The 14,702-nt window shown below is 58.5% G+C and overlaps 2 protein-coding genes across 7 annotated transcripts; one reads left to right on the top strand and one right to left on the bottom strand.

The window, feature by feature from the left end:
* The first annotated feature begins 521 nt into the window (after nucleotides 1–521).
* Nucleotides 522–3,536, top strand: SMAGP (small cell adhesion glycoprotein). 5 transcript variants are annotated; one of them, XM_065659653.1, is made up of 5 exons: nucleotides 522–607; nucleotides 2,324–2,428; nucleotides 2,568–2,640; nucleotides 2,949–3,023; nucleotides 3,124–3,536. In XM_065659653.1, the coding sequence occupies exons 3-5, from the start codon at nucleotides 2,610–2,612 to the stop codon at nucleotides 3,294–3,296; spliced, it is 279 nt and encodes a 92-aa protein (XP_065515725.1). In that variant the 5' UTR covers nucleotides 522–607; nucleotides 2,324–2,428; nucleotides 2,568–2,609; the 3' UTR covers nucleotides 3,297–3,536. The 5 variants fall into 5 exon arrangements, with proteins under 5 accessions (XP_065515725.1, XP_065515722.1, XP_065515724.1 ...); XM_065659650.1 differs by having other exon boundaries at nucleotides 2,946–3,023; XM_065659652.1 differs by lacking the exon at nucleotides 2,324–2,428 and having other exon boundaries at nucleotides 545–607; nucleotides 2,946–3,023.
* DAZAP2 (DAZ associated protein 2) lies at nucleotides 2,908–7,875 on the bottom strand. 2 transcript variants are annotated; one of them, XM_065659648.1, is made up of 5 exons: nucleotides 7,738–7,834; nucleotides 6,784–6,905; nucleotides 5,793–6,029; nucleotides 5,247–5,371; nucleotides 2,908–3,182 (listed from the first exon to the last, which is right to left on the bottom strand). In XM_065659648.1, exons 1-5 carry the CDS (start codon nucleotides 7,748–7,750, stop codon nucleotides 3,179–3,181), a joined length of 501 nt encoding a protein of 166 aa, XP_065515720.1. In that variant the 5' UTR covers nucleotides 7,751–7,834; the 3' UTR covers nucleotides 2,908–3,178. The 2 variants fall into 2 exon arrangements, with proteins under 2 accessions (XP_065515720.1, XP_065515721.1); XM_065659649.1 differs by lacking the exon at nucleotides 2,908–3,182 and having other exon boundaries at nucleotides 4,032–5,371; nucleotides 7,738–7,875.
* Between the last annotated feature and the right edge of the window lie 6,827 nt (nucleotides 7,876–14,702).

The raw sequence follows: 14,702 nt of genomic DNA, 5'->3' as shown, positions 1-14,702 counted from the left end.
GACCCCTCCCACTGGAGCAGGGTGCTCCAAGCCCCTGTGTCCAACCTGGCCTTGAGCACTGCCAGGGATGGGGCAGCCACAGCTCCTCTGGGCACCCTGTGCCAGCGCCTCAGCACCCTCACAGGGAAGAGCTTCTGCCTCAGAGCTCGGCTCAGTCTCCCCTCGGGCAGGTTCCAGCCATTCCCCTTGGCCTGTCCCTGCATCCCTTGTCCCAAGCCCCTCTCCAGGCTCTCTGCAGCCCCTCCAGGCCCTGGAGCTGCTCTCAGGTCTCCCCTTCCCGCAGCAGAGGGGCAGGATCCCCTCCCGGAGCTGCTGCTCCCGCTCTGGGGGTGCAGCCCCGCACTAGGGGGTTCTGGCCTCAAGCGCTCCCTGAAGCCGGCTCATGGGGACCCCAAGTCCCTCTCCTCAGGCCGCTCCATCCGGTCCCCCCCATCCCATCCCCGCGCCGGGGCCGGGCCGGCTCCGCAGCGCGCAAGGGGTTAACGGGGGAGGTGTTCCCGGCCCCGCCGCTGCGGCCGCCGGACTGGAAAGGTGAGGCAGGAAAAGGGCCCCGCCTCGGCGCGGGCCGCACTCGCAGCCGCACATGGTGCCGGCAGCCGCGGGGCAGGTAGGGGCCGGGGGGACCCCGACATGGACCGGTCCGGGGGGGGGGGGGTGTTGCACGGGGAGGCCACGAGGGATGCCCAAGGCTGGTGCGGGTGACACGGAGGTGTCGATGTGGGACGGGGCTTCCAGGTGGGTTTCGGGTGCATGCGGAGGTGAAGGGGTTGATCGTGCTGCAGAGAGAGGCGGAAACAGGGAATCCATCGGGAAAGCTGCGCGGGTGCAGGGGAGAGGGGAGCGCTGGTCCCCGGGATACCCACCTGGGGCGTGGGGGAGAGGTGGGGGTGAGCTGCAGGGATGTTCTGCGCATCGCGGCCCCCATTCATCGGGAATGGGAATGGGGGGCTGTGAGTGGAGCATCCCGCATGGAGTTTTTAGGGAGCAGAGCTGCAGCTTTACTGTGGGAACGGCTCTTGAGCAACTTGGCTTGAGAGCAAGAATGAGGAAGATTATGGGTGGTTCTTATACAACTGCATGGCTTGAAAAACACATGGAGATCCATGGGGATCCGGTGTGCCCGGACTTGAGTCACTGCTCCCTGTCAGCCCCAGGAGGCTCTGACCCGCGGCGACTGGATCCCAGCTGGATCCAGCCCAGCAAGGTAACCCTGGCACAGCAACACATCCCATGGTTTTCCATGCCATGGAGCATGGGGCTCCTTCCCACCTGGTTTAAACCTCTGCTGGGTCCCAGCTCTGCATTTCCAGGTGGTGTGGGCACAGAACTGGTTTGTGTTTCCCATTGGCAATGCCAAATGCTTCCCAAGAAGCCCTGTCCCCATCTTGCACCGGCTCCTGCCCATCCAGCAGCGCCTTCTCCTCCCTTCCATCCCAAGCTTCCATGCTGGGGGAATGTGACCCATGTCCTGCTCTGAAGCCGCTCGGGGGGGAAGCTTGTGGTTGGCTTTGGGAAGTGCATTCAAGCTCCCTGGCGCCCAGACATCGCCACCAGAGGAGCCCAATGAGCTTTAAAGTGAAGCTGGGTTTAAAGCAAAACTGGGATTAAAGCAAAGTTGGGTTTAAAGTGAAGCCGGGTTTAAATTAAACTGGGTTTAAAGTGAAGCCGAGTTTAAATTCAACTGGGTTTAAAGTAAAGCTAGGTTTAAATTAAACTGGGTTTAAAGTGAAACCGGGTTTAAAGCAAAGCTGGGTTTAAAGCAAAGCTGTATCTAACGCAAAGCTGGGTTTAAAGTGAAGCCAGATCTAAAGCAAAGCTGGGTTTAAAGTGAAATTGGGTTGAAAGCAAACTGGGTTTAAATCAAAGCTGGGATTGAAGAAAAGCTGTGTTTAAAATAAGATGGGTTTAAAGCAAAGATGGACCTAAAGCAAAGCCAGGTTTAAAGTGAAGCCGGGTTTATCGACCTGGTGGCTTGTGCCAGCCTGGGCTTGAGCTTGGGGTGAAGCTGTTGGGGAGCTGTCTGAGACCCGGGTGCTGGTCCCTGCCTGTGGGAGATGGGTCCCCACAACTCTCCCACGCTCTGGGAAGGGGGAAATGCTCTTCCCGACTTCCTGTGGCAGCCCTCGAAAGCAAAACTGCTGCTGGGGGGATGTTGTGCAACCCCCGAGTCACGAGGGCACCGCGGCACAATGGGGCAGGGCCAGAGCCAGGGAATGGATCCCAGTGCGGCTGCGGGTTTAGCATCCCCCAGCCCGTGCACTGCATCCCGAGGGCTCGGCCCTGCCGGGATGAAGGTTGTGGTTTAGCAGCTTCCTTATTGCAGGAAGAACATTCCCGCTGCAGCACCGACCCCGGGACGGCAACGGGAGGATCCGGGAGGAGCTCGGGGTCGATTTGAAGCTCTCGGAGCTTGAGAGGGAATCGCAGAGTCAGTGCCTGGGTTTTCCAGCATTCCCCAGCCCGCTCCTCACCTCCCCACCAAGGCCTTGGCTCCGGCTGGCGCTGCCCAGCCGTGCCCTGCTCCGGGTGCTCTGTGAATTCATCACTTGTGTTCTGGGTTTTGGCAGCTCTGAAGGAGCCCAGACCTTGCCCTGGGAGGAGCCGATGCCATGGAAGGGGATCAGCCCCCTCTGACTGCAGGTAAGTGCCCCAGGACTGCTCTGCCCTGTGTCCATGCAATGGAAGCCTGGGCGAGACCTTGCCCAGGGCCACTGCCTGCCCTGTCCAGCTATGCCTGGCTCAGAGCCGGCTCAGGACCTGCCTTGCTCACCTTCCCCTCCCTCCTTCTCTCCTGCTTCGATGAAGAAAGCGGGAGAGCAGTGTTCAAGGCCAGGTTGGACAGGGCTTGGAGCAGCCTGCTCTAGTGGGAGGAGGCAGGGGCTTGGAACTGAATGAGCTTTAAGGTGCTTTCTAACCCAAACCGTTCCATGATTCTATGATGTAAGAAGAGCTGACAACCCCCTTCCTGAAGAAGGCTCACCCTCCACCTCTCCATGAGGACGCCAACACCGTGGTCATCGCAGGTAGGGCTTCTTGCCAAATGCACCCCATTTACAGAGGAGCAGCTCGGTACCAACTGCCCAAGGGCTACCCCCTGCTCCTCCCTCTGCTTTCTCCTGGCAGTTGTCATCACGTTGGTGTTCCTCACCCTGCTGACGGTCCTGGTGGTGATCATCATCTACCTGTACAGAAACAAAGGCAGCTACCTCACCTACGAGCAGCCGGCAGCAGAGACCGACGTGGCGGTGCAGATGGAGGATGCTCCAGCCAAAGAGAAAGAAGAGTATTTCATCTAAGGCACGGCTCCTGCGCACAGCTCTCATGCTCTCGGGGCCGAACTTCCCGGAGTTGGGGATTTCCAAGCTGCTTTTTAATTCTTTTCCTTAATTTATTAAGCCAAGCATGGAAGGAAACCCCCCCGGGATGTGTCAGAGCTTTGCCCATCACTGCCTGCCCGGGGCACACCAAGGGCAGGAGGAGAGCAGCAGCCCCCCAGCCCCTCCCTGCAGTGCCTTCAAATACAGCCCAGTGACAAACTGAGGAGTCCCTGTTGTTTTCTTTGCCCTTAGCTCAAAACCCACATTAAGCTCCTCTTATGGGATGGGGTGATGGACATGGCTGAGTTGGAGGTGAAGGTGAAGCCTACGGGTAAAATAGGCTGATGGGCCATGCAGTGAAAGCCCCACTGCAGCCCACAAACCCTGGGGCTGCTCATCCCTGACCTCAGAGGGCTCCAGGTTGGCTTCATCCAGAGGTAGCTTTAGCACCTGCGCATGGGCTCAGGCAGGTGCAGACAATGGTGCTCCTCTGCTTGTGGTCAGAACAAAGCTGGGGCAAGGAGCAGCTCCTCCCATCCCTCCTCTGCTCCTTGCTCAAGGCACTTCCTCCTTTAAACCAAGCCCCAAAACCCCCTCAAAGGTGGAAGTTCACAAAGCACCAGCGAAGAGGAAATCAGTGCAGAAGTCCCGAGGCTGGCGACGGGCAGCACTCAGGGGGTTTATCTGGGGGCTAATGCAAAGCGGCTCCTTCAGTCAAATTTTCAAAATAGTCTTTATTCTACTTCTTTTTAGTATAAAAAAATCCACAAGTTAAGTGCACCACAGTGTATACAGAGAGAGACGTAATGCCGAGCTTCCTAACAGTCAGTTGATGGTTAAACACAACAGGGACAAGACAGGTTTAGATTCAACTGAAACCTCAAGATAAAATATATCTGAATCTGGTATTTGTCTTCATAAAACAACAACAACAACAAAAAAAAAACACACCTCAAAACCAAACCCAAAACACGGAGGATCCCTGAAATATTCTTCTTACCCCTAATAAGACTTCATTGTTTTAAAGTATGCATTCAGAAGCCAAGCCATTGACCCGGCTCACTCGGGTGTTGATGGACAGATGCTGCACACCCGGGGGCAGATGGTAACCACCCGCTCTGTTTGAACAACAGCCTGAAGGAGTTTGGGTGTCAAGACACCAGTTGAGTTTGAAAGCAAGGAAGAAGAAGGTTGGTTATTAAGCATCGCTCTAAAAGCCTCATTAGCACTGAATGAAAGGAACATGAGCTGCATTGTGTTTCTGGCACCAAAGCATGGCTTTGATTAGATCTAGTGTGCAAAGAAATCCAAGATTACTTGGAGTGTCTAAAACCAATCCCATGAGCCGCCAGCTGCAAACCTTCCTGGAGGGAAGCGATGGGCGAGCAGGGAGCGCTCCCAGGGATCCGTCCTCAGGGAGGTCAGGAAGGGAGATGGGAGATGTGCCAGGGTGCCCTGCCCGCCGCTGGGAATCGCTGCTCTCCCCAGCACCTTTGCTTCGGTGGAAGGGAAGCCCGGGTGGTTTTGGCTCTGGGTGCAGCGGACCCGGAGGAGCGGGAAGGGAAGGGGGAAGCGGATCCGCTCCCTCACCCATCCCAAAGCCAGTGTGGAAGGAGCTGATTCCTACAAGCTCAGCGCTGCGGTGAATGAAAGGAAGAGGCAGGGCTGCTGAGCTCCCATTCATCCCATGGATTAATCCCCCCTCCCGCTCCAACAGAGGCACTGCCAGCATCACCAGGGCTTCGTGCTTCACCTCAACGTGCCTGCAGGCACCAAACCAGGAGACACCGCACCGCTTCGTGTCTACTCTGCAACTTCAGGTTAATATGGACTAAAGCAGTTACATCGTGAGAAGTGCTGACAGAATGTGATGTCTTTCCTTACACAAATGTAGCCCCCCCTCTCCCCCCCTTCCCCTTCCTTCTTCACCAGATAGTGTAGCCGCCGTCTGAGCCTCCCAGGAAGAAGTTGCCCTTCCGTTGTGTCACCAAGACGTTGGCTCCCTGCATTACAGCCAGCTGGGCGGCGTTGGGGGGACAGCCAGGAGGGGGGGGCTGGAAGACAGAGAAAGGAGAGGCAGGGGATAGCTGAGGTCACTGGGACAAAGCCATCACTCCCAGTCCATGTCCCTGTTGCTAAACAAGCAAAGACAGAGCCCGGGAGCTGATGGGAACCCCCAGGTTAAAGAGGCACAAGTAGGAGCCCACTCTTGGCCCAAATGATGGATCAGGTTAAGATGTTTTCCTCAGGAAACAAAGGACATCTCCCCCACATCGCTGCAAACATCCTGCGCTGAAGCACACAGGGTTTTACAGTCATAGAATCGTGGAATAGGCTGGGGTGGAAGGGACCTTAAAGCTCCTCCATCTCCAACCCCTTCCACTGGAGCAGGGTGCTCCAAGCCCCTGTGTCCAACCTGGCCTTGAGCACTGCCAGGGATGGGACATACAATGCTGCAGACACAGTTATACTCACAGGGATGCTGGCGGTTCCCCCAGCTCCAAACCTCGCTCCAGCATCAAAGCCACCTTCAACAAGGACTGTCGATCCCGGAGGATAAACTGGTCCCACGGGATAGTATGCCATTGGGACCGAGGAGCTGAGCGGACCCACGGCCACCGACTGGGCCATGGGCAGGAAGACCCCTGGGTATGCTGCAGACATGGTGGGCACGGTGGCAGCCCCCAGCGGCACAAAGCTGGGACGGTAAAGCTGGGGAGAAAAGAAGCCATGCAAGGAAGTTGAGAGACGTAATTCATGGAATCATGGAATGCTGTGAGTTGGAAGGGACCTTCAACCTCATCCAGCTCCAACCCCTGCCACAGGCAGGGACACCTTCCACTACATCGTGTGCTCGGCTGCATCCCCCAGAGCGTGAGCAGCAGGTCAGGGAGGGGATCCTGCCCCTCTGCTGCGGGAAGGGGAGACCCCCCCCTGCAGTCCTGACCCAGCTCTGGTGCAGCAGCACAAGGGGGACGTGGAGCTGATGGAGTGAAGCCAGAGGAGGCCATGGGGATGCTGCAAGGGCTGGAGCAGCTCTGCTCTGGAGCCAGGCTGGGAGAGCTGGGCTGGGGCAGCCTGGAGAAGAGAAGGCTCCTGAAGGGGAGACCTGAGAGCAGCTCCAGGGCCTGAAGGGGCTGCAGGAAACCTGGAGAGGGGCTTGGGACAAGGGCCTGTAGGGACAGGCCAAGGGGAATGGCTTGAACCTGCCCGAGGGGAGACTGAGCTGAGCTCTTAGGCAGAAGCTCTTCCCTGGGAGGGTGCTGAGGCGCTGGCACAGGGTGCCCAGAGAAGCTGTGGCTGCCCCATCCCTGGCAGTGCTCAAGGCCAGGTTGGACACAGGGGCTCGGAGCACCCTGCTCTAGTGGAAGGGGTCCCTGGAGCTGGATTGGAGCTGGAGGAGCTTTCAGGTCCCTTCATCCCAACCCATTCCATGATAAAGCCTTCAGAGCAGCATCCCACCTACCTCGGAATAAGCAGGAGGTGCATCTGTGTAGGGCGGCGGCTGTGGCAGGGGCACGCTCTGTGGGTACACGGCGGCGCTGGCCGGAGCCTGCACAGGGTAGGAGGGCTGGGTGGGATATTGTCCTGCAGGGAACAGGGGCGGTCAGACCCAGGTTTCGGGCGGGGGGGGGGTACCACACATCACCTCTGCTTCAGAGCCCGAATTCAGCCCCTTCCTCTGGGCCAGGGGGGCTGACGGTGTCCCCCCCCCGCTACCCCATGGCCCTCACGGGTGCCCCTGCCCCACTCCCCCCCCGCTCTGTGTGGGGAGAGCTGCCCCCCAGCCACGTTGCCCCTGGGGGACCCCCCCATAGCAAAGGGATCTCCCCCACTGCGAACCCCGCCCCCATCACCCGGGGTCCCCCTTGTGCCACCCCCCCCCAGTTACATCACCCAGAGGGGCTCCCGCACCCGCCATAAGATGGGGTCCGTTCTGACGTCATCCAGGGGATTCCCTACGTCAGCGGGGGGGGTCTCCCGCACCTCAGCGCGCCCCCTTCTATCCCCCCTGCGTCACGCCCACCCCCGGGGTCCCCCCCCACCTCCGGGGCATCCCCTACGTCAGCGAGGAGGGTTCCCCCACCTCAGCTCGTACGTAATAGGGGGGATCCTTTACGTCACGCGTCGCAGCCCCCTCCTACGTCACAAGGGGAGGGTCGTGTGTGTCCCCCCCCCCCTCCGGCGCCCACAGGGTTAACGCCGGGCCAAGGCGCGCGTTGCCATGGCGCCCCGCGCGCGCCCCCCACCCCGCTCCCATTGGCCGCCCCGCAGGCTCGCGCGGTCACGCGCTGCGGCGGCGCCGCCCTTAAAGGGGCCGCGTCCCGGAACGGGGCCGCCCGGTGCGGGGTTGGGGGGGGGGGGGGGTGGGCGGAGGTGTCCCGGTGGAACGGGGCGCGCCCCCGCCCCTTGGCCTTGCCTTTGCCGTTCATGGCGGCGGCGGCTCCGGCGGGTCCCGCTGTGCCCGCGCCGCGCGCTCCCCGCTCGGTGTCACCGCGGCGCTGCGGGAGGGGGAAGGCCGCGGAAGGGGGGATGCGGGGGGGGTGGGGGCAGGAAGCGTGCGCCGCGCGCAGGCGTGCGCCGTGGCGTCATCGCGCGCGGGGGCGGGGCCGAGCGCTCTTAAAGGGACCGCGGGAGGCGGGGCGGGGCCTCAAGTAGAAGCCGGGGGTCGGGGTCTGAGGCGGGGCAGGGGCGCTCCCCAGGCAGGAGCAGGTGGGGCGTGGGGGTGGAAGGGGCCCATAAGCAGGACCGGGTTGGGGAGCAGGGGTTAGACAGGAGTGGGGGCCTCCGGGGGGGCCGGGTAGGCCCAAGGGGTGAGAGGAGCCTTAAGCAGGGCCGGGGGGGGCGGCCCCGGGCAGGCACCGGAGGTGCGGGGGCCTCTAAATGGAGCTGTGGGGGGGGAATGGGGGTCCCGGGCGGGGTGGGGGGAGGCCTGGGCCTGGGGGATTGCGGGGCTTGGGGGCCTCAGTCTTGGGGGGGGACCCGGCCCCGCTGCCCTGCTGGGGGCCCAGGGCAGCCCTGGGGGGGCTGAGGGACCCCCCCGCGCTCCCCTCAGCACCCCGTGGAAGAAGCTGCCTCCGAGCTCATGCGTGAAAGGTGAACGCAGGGGTTGGTAACCTCCAAGCAGGGGGAAGCCGAGTGAAGCCCCAAGGACCGAGAGGCCCCAGCGGGCAGAGCGGCTCCTCAGCGCGGCGCCTGCGCTCCCAGCTGCAGCCTCAGCTCCGGGTTACCTTGGTTCTGCTAAACCGTGCCCTGGGGGTTGTTGGTACAGGGCCCCCGGGCCCTCCACAGGAGCACATTTCCCCCTCTCTGTACAAGGAGTCCATAGAGGCCGTAGGATGTCACCTGCCGTGGGACCCGTTGGCATCAGCACGGTCTCCCCCAGTACATGTGGGGCACAAAAGCCACTGAAGTGACCACAGCCTCCCCTCCCTGCCCCAAGTGGAGCCGAAACGCTGGCAGGCAGCAAAAGATGTGGCCATGTATGTGCATTCCTCAGGCTTGTTCTGCCTCCCTGTTCCCCTTCATCCAGCACCAGCACAGGAGAGGCCTCAGTAGGTCTATGGAAAGAAAGAGAACACCTCTTTGATTCAAGCACTCTTTTGCCTGTATTTAGAGCTGCATCTGCAGAAGCTTGCAGTCATCATCCAGTCCTGTTCAACAAAGCGCTGGCATCCATTTGGCTTAAAAACACCATGGGGTGAAAGGAGGGGAGGGAGGCTTCTGGTGATAACCTTTAGTGAGCCTGGGGTGAGTTATGGGGCTTAAACACGTCACAAAACTCTTGCAGGTGCTGCCTGCTGCTGATCTGCCGGCAGAAAGTGCAGTTGGAGGACTGGAGCTGTGCACAGAAGGTAAGGGGGAGCCTGGTTGTGCGTGAAGCCTTGTGCAAAACGGTGATGTGTATCAACAGCAATGAAAAGAGCACAATAAAGTGTAAAATCCCCCCGTGATAAACTTTCTGGCTGCATTTTGGGCAGAGTTGAAGGGCACAGCTCTTTGCCAAGCTCGTTTCCAGGCATCTCAATCAAGAAGATCATTGTTCTCTTCCCTATTTAAGTGACCTCCTCATGAATAATGTACCGCCTGCCTGATGAATATGCACGCTGCCTGGTGTGCCTGGGAGGGCTCCATCAATAATTCATGCCTGGAGACGTCCTTCACCTTGCAGCTGTGCAGGAACTGTAAAAAATAATACGAGTAATTGGAAAATTACCCCAGAAAGTGGGAGAGGAGGTGGCTGGAAATCTGCCCTTGGAAACATGGAATGGGGGGCGTAAAGTGTGAGCAAAATAAGTGAAGGGCAGAGCATGTGTGTTCCCAAACCCAGCCCCAGGGCTCACAGGAACTGCTCAGGATTAAGCCCTTTCTGCAGCTCCTGGCTTCAGACCCTGAGTTATTCCAACAAATGGGCTTTTTTCCACTCTCCCCTTCTCATTACACAGGAAACTTCCTTGCAAAGGAAGCATGAAACGCTCTGCAAGGTGGGAAAGGCGAGGAGACCGGGTTCGCATTCAGTGGAGCCGGGCTCTTTGGGAGGCCCCTGCCTTCACATCCCTTGCGGTTGTTTTCAGATGTATTTTCATTGCTGATCACCTCCTTTAAGGGCTCTCCTGGGACTCCAAGAGTGGGGGGAAAAACCCCACTGAATTAACATGAAAAGCTCTGACTCATCCTGAATCATCCCTGTGCTGCATGAGCAGGTTGTGCCCAGGCAGCCAGGCAGCCCCCAGCACCCTGGCCTGGCTCAGCACCAGTGCGGCAGCAGGGCCAGGGCAGGGATTGTGCCCCTGCACTGGGCACTGCTGAGGCCGCACCTTGAGTCCTGTGCTCAGCTCTGGGCCCCTCGCTGCAAGAGAGACATTGAGGGGCTGGAGCGGGGCCAGAGAAGGGCAATGGGGCTGGTGCGGGGCCTGGAGCCCAAGGGTGATGGGGAATGGCTGAGGGACCTGGGAGGTTCAGATGGAGAAGAGAAGGCTCAGGGGGGACCCGATGGCTCCCTACAAGTGCCTGAGAGGAGGATGGAGCCAGGAGGGGCTGGGCTCTGCTCCCAAGGAACAAGGGATGGGACAAGAGGAACCGGCCTCAAGCTGCCCCAGGGCAGGTTTAGATGGAGCTGAGGAACAATTCCTGCCCCAGAGGGTGCTCAGGCATTGGAACAGGCTGCCCAGGGCAGGGCTGCAGGCACCGGCCCTGCAAGTGCTCACACCCTGTGGAGACGAGGCCTCAGCGCCATGGGTCAGGGGTGGCCTTGGCACTGCTGGGAATGGTTGGAACTGAAGCTCTTTTCCAACCCTGGTTGATTCTATGCTTCTAAAGCCTAAATGGCCGAGTCTGCACATTGGGATGAGCTGAAAGTCCTTATTTCCACAGCCCAGGGTTATTGAAGCAGAGTGTGTGGGATAATCCCCGTTGTTTGCTACTTAAAGCAGCAAAACTAAAGCAGCAGTCAAAATTGAGCTCGTTGTGGTGCCCTTATGAGCAGATCTGTGAAACTTTACTGTGTGTAATCAGGGTGAAGAGGTACTTGGAGGCAGGGAGCACCCTCTGGGTGCAGGGCTATAATTAATTGCATAGGAGTAATGAATAAGCAGTTGTTAATTACTGACTGATGTCTTCCACCATGGGAAGTGCTCTCCTTCCTTCCCCCACCACTGAATTCCAGGGGGTTCTGTCCTTGGCTTTGCCGGGATGGGATTTCACCCAACGCCACAACACGGCCTGGAAGTTCTCATGGAAATTTGGGGCCTGTTTCCAGCTCGAAGGGGAAAAGCAAGGCTGAGGCTGGATCTATCCCAGCACCAACAAACCTGCATTAAACCCCCCTGCCCTTAAGCTCGGGCTTGGGAGGTTTGTGTGCAGCTGGCGTCACTTTGCAATGGGAGAGCCAAAGTCCTGGCTTGCTTGTTCCGGGACAGTTCCTGGAGCAGCTGGAATAAGCATCTCTGTGGCGTGTGTGGGGCTGGAAGCCTTCCTGGAGCAAATCAGACGTGGCAGAAGGGGCAGGGTCAGGTGCAGAGCCTCCTCTGCCCCATCGCTGCGGGTGCTTCCAGGTCAGCAGAAGAGGCATGGCCGGGGAAGCTGCGCTATTCCTTTGGGCAGTTGTCATCACAGAGGAGCTCCGGAACAAAGGGCACATTCTTGCAGTCAGCACTTTAGTTTCGGAGCTCTTCCTGTCACCCAGTGCATTAATCCCCCCCTTCGGAAAAAGCTCTTTTCCTGCAGGAAGAAAAAGCTTTCCAGCCCTCCTAAAGTCAATTCCCCTTCAAGAAGCATTAGAAATGCACCGAGAGCCCTTTCCCGATGTGCGTTGTATTAAGCATTATGGCAATGTATGGAAATGAGCCTGGATCCAATGAGACAGAAGCATTTAAATATTCATCATGCCAGTACAGCATATGCAAATCAGGCTCTGGGCAGGGCTGTGCTGAGCCGCTTTCATTTGCTTTCCTGTGGCTAATGAGGCTGGTAATGACGTGCTCGGTGCTGGGGCTGGAGCTGAGTGGGGTGCAGCGGCCAGAGCTCATCGGTGCCAAAGGCATTGCATTGAGTCAAGACTGAGGGGCTGGGTCAGCCCAAGTGATGCCCACCCAAGAGACCCTCCTGTGCACGCGGGGAGGGACGTGGGGTGGGTGCAGCCACACGCTGGGTGTGCTCTTCTTTCCCTGTTAGGTCCGTGCTGGTGTGGCCGTTCCCTCACGGGTGATGGGAAGAGCGCTGTGGTTGTCAATATCTTGTGATTGAAAGCCTCATTGGATTTCTCAGGCTCCTTAGCTGTGTGGAATCCCATCTCTCTTCTCATCCTTCCGTAGCTTGGTGTTCTTTATTCACCTGTTTCCAGCATGTATTACTGCTTGCCATGGGAAGCTTTATGGCCTATCCAAACCACCTGGAAGAGCACTTAAAACTTTTTATGATCTCTTGTTATGATTTGTTATCATCAGACCCCCCCTGCAGTCCTGGTCCAGCTCTGGGGCAGGAGCACAAGGAATGGACCTGTTGGAATGAGTCCAGAGGAGGCCATGGGGATGCTGCGAGGGCTGGAGCAGCTCTGCTCTGGAGCCAGGCTGGGAGAGCTGGGCTGGGGCAGCCTGGACAAGAGAAGGCTCCTGAAGGGGAGACCTGAGAGCAGCGCCAGTGCCTAAAGGGGCTGCAGGGAACCTGGAGAGGGGCTTGGGACAAGGGCCTGTAGGGGCAGGCCAAGGGGAATGGCTTGAACCTGTCTGAGGGGAGACTGAGATGAGCTCTGAGGCAGAAGCTCTTCCCTGTGAGGGTGCTGAGGCGCTGGCACAGGGTGCCCAGAGAAGCTGTGGCTGCCCCATCCCTGGCAGTGCTCAAGGCTGGGTTGGACACAGGGGCTCGGAGCACCCTGCTCCAGTGGAAGGGGTCCGTGCCCGTGGCAGGGGTTGGAGCTGGAGGAGCTTTCAGGTCCCTTCAGCCCAACCCGTTCTATTATTCTAGGTGTGTGGTGAGAAAGGGACTGAGTCCATCAGCTCTTTCTGCAGGGATGGTGTCATTCATCCAGCTCACAGGGATGGGAAGGAAGTAAAACTGATTTGGCTTTCCCAAGCCCTGCTTGTTTTCGAGAGGTGCTGAGCTGTTACGTTGGGAGTTTTTGTCCCCTTTCTTCCCTCCTTTTTTCCTGCCGGGAGCGGAGAAGGAAGTTCCAATTCTAAACCAGATACAGAATGAAGATGAGCATCTTCTCTGCTTCCTTTCTCTTTAATGATTCCATGATGCTCTAATTGGGCTATAAGTTGGCTTCAAAAGCCGCAGAACTGCACCTGTGCTTCTAATGAGCTTTGCAATTACAGGAATAGCTTCATCTTCCTTTTAATTAGGCAGTGACAAGGTGAAAGTTGCACCTGAGTTCCTTTCATGCCGCTTGTTTCTTCGCTCTTTCCCCCAGTGCACAGGTTGGCAGAGTCCCTGGACCGGGGTTAATTCACAGACCTCGCACAGGCTGCAGGATCACGCCTGGAAACTCACCTGAGCAGCAGGAGTCGGAGCCTCCAGTAGCACATTCCCTCCTGGAGACACGCAGAGCAAATCACATCCTTGTCCTGTGAACTCCTACTGCCTGCTGCAGCCCTGCAGCCTCCCAGCGTCAGCCTCACACTTGGCACTGGAGGGCAGCCGCATGTGGCTGGTGTGGATCCGGTCACCGGGCTGTGATGTATCCCATCGCCCCTGCAGGAATCCCAGAATCCTGGAAGGGTTTGGGTTAAAGCGCATCCAGTTCCACCCCCTGCCACTCCGTCTCTGCTTGGCCATGGAGCTGTTGACCACAACTCTTTGCATGGGCCATCCAGCCCATGCCTTATCCACCGGGTGCTCCATCCATTAAATCCATGTCTCTCCAGTTTAGAGACAAGGATGTTGTGCAGGACAGTGTCAAACGCCTTGCACAAATCCAGGTAGATTCCATCCTTATCCACCAACGCTGTGGCTCCATCTCTATGGGCATGACTTGCCCTTACAGGTGCCGTGTTGGCTGTCACCAGTCCCACCCTGTTGTCCATGTGCCTTAGCATGTTTTCCACGAGGATCTGCCCCATGATCTTGGAATCATGGAGTCATAGAATGGTTTGGGTTGAAGGGACCTTAAAGCTCCTCGAGCTCCAGCCCCTGCCACGGGCAGGGACCCCTTCCACTGGAGCAGGGTGCTCCAAGCCCCTGTGTCCAGCCTGGCCTTGAGCACTGCCAGGAATGGGGCAGCCACAGCTTCTCCATTGAGCCCATCCCAGTGTCCCAGCACCCTCACAGGGAAGAACTTCCTTATCTCCAACCTGAACTTCCCCTAGTTCAGTTTGAACCATCTAGGAGGGATATTTCCCCTTTTCCAGGCAGGAGGGTGCTGGTGTGCGCCAGGTCCATGCATCCTCACTTTGGGACTGCACATTCTGTACGTGCCGGTCACCCCATGGAAATCAAGAATCCTCCTTTTTGGAGCAGGTCCAGGCGTGGGATCCGAAGCCAGCGGAGGGCAAGAGCTCCTGGATCTGCTCATCCCTGGGATGTGCAGCCCCGCGCAGGAGCGAGATTCCAGCCGGCCGGCACGGCGGGCTCAGCCTCCTGCATATTACAGTGGGAGGCTGGAGCTGGAGCCAATGCTGTGCCGGGAAGATGGAGCCTCTTGAATTATTCCTGCGGCTTCCCGGGGGAAGCGGGCGCTGCTCCCGCTCCAGCTCCCTCTGAAAGCCTCGGGAAGGGCTTTGGGGTGGTCCCGAGCCCTGGCAGGCGGCGGGGTCAGCACCAGGGCTCTATCCCAAGCGTGTCCCTGGAGGAAAGTGGATAACGGGGGGGGGTGGTGAAGGGGAACAAACGGAGCCCTTTGTGCTGCCCCGGGGTGTTCCCGTTAATGCGGTGATTAATGTATTCATT

The sequence above is a fragment of the Lathamus discolor genome, chromosome 23 (assembly GCF_037157495.1).
Source record: "Lathamus discolor isolate bLatDis1 chromosome 23, bLatDis1.hap1, whole genome shotgun sequence".
Taxonomy (NCBI): Eukaryota; Metazoa; Chordata; class Aves; order Psittaciformes; family Psittacidae; genus Lathamus; species Lathamus discolor.
This window is presented reverse-complemented; position numbering and strand designations above follow the sequence as displayed.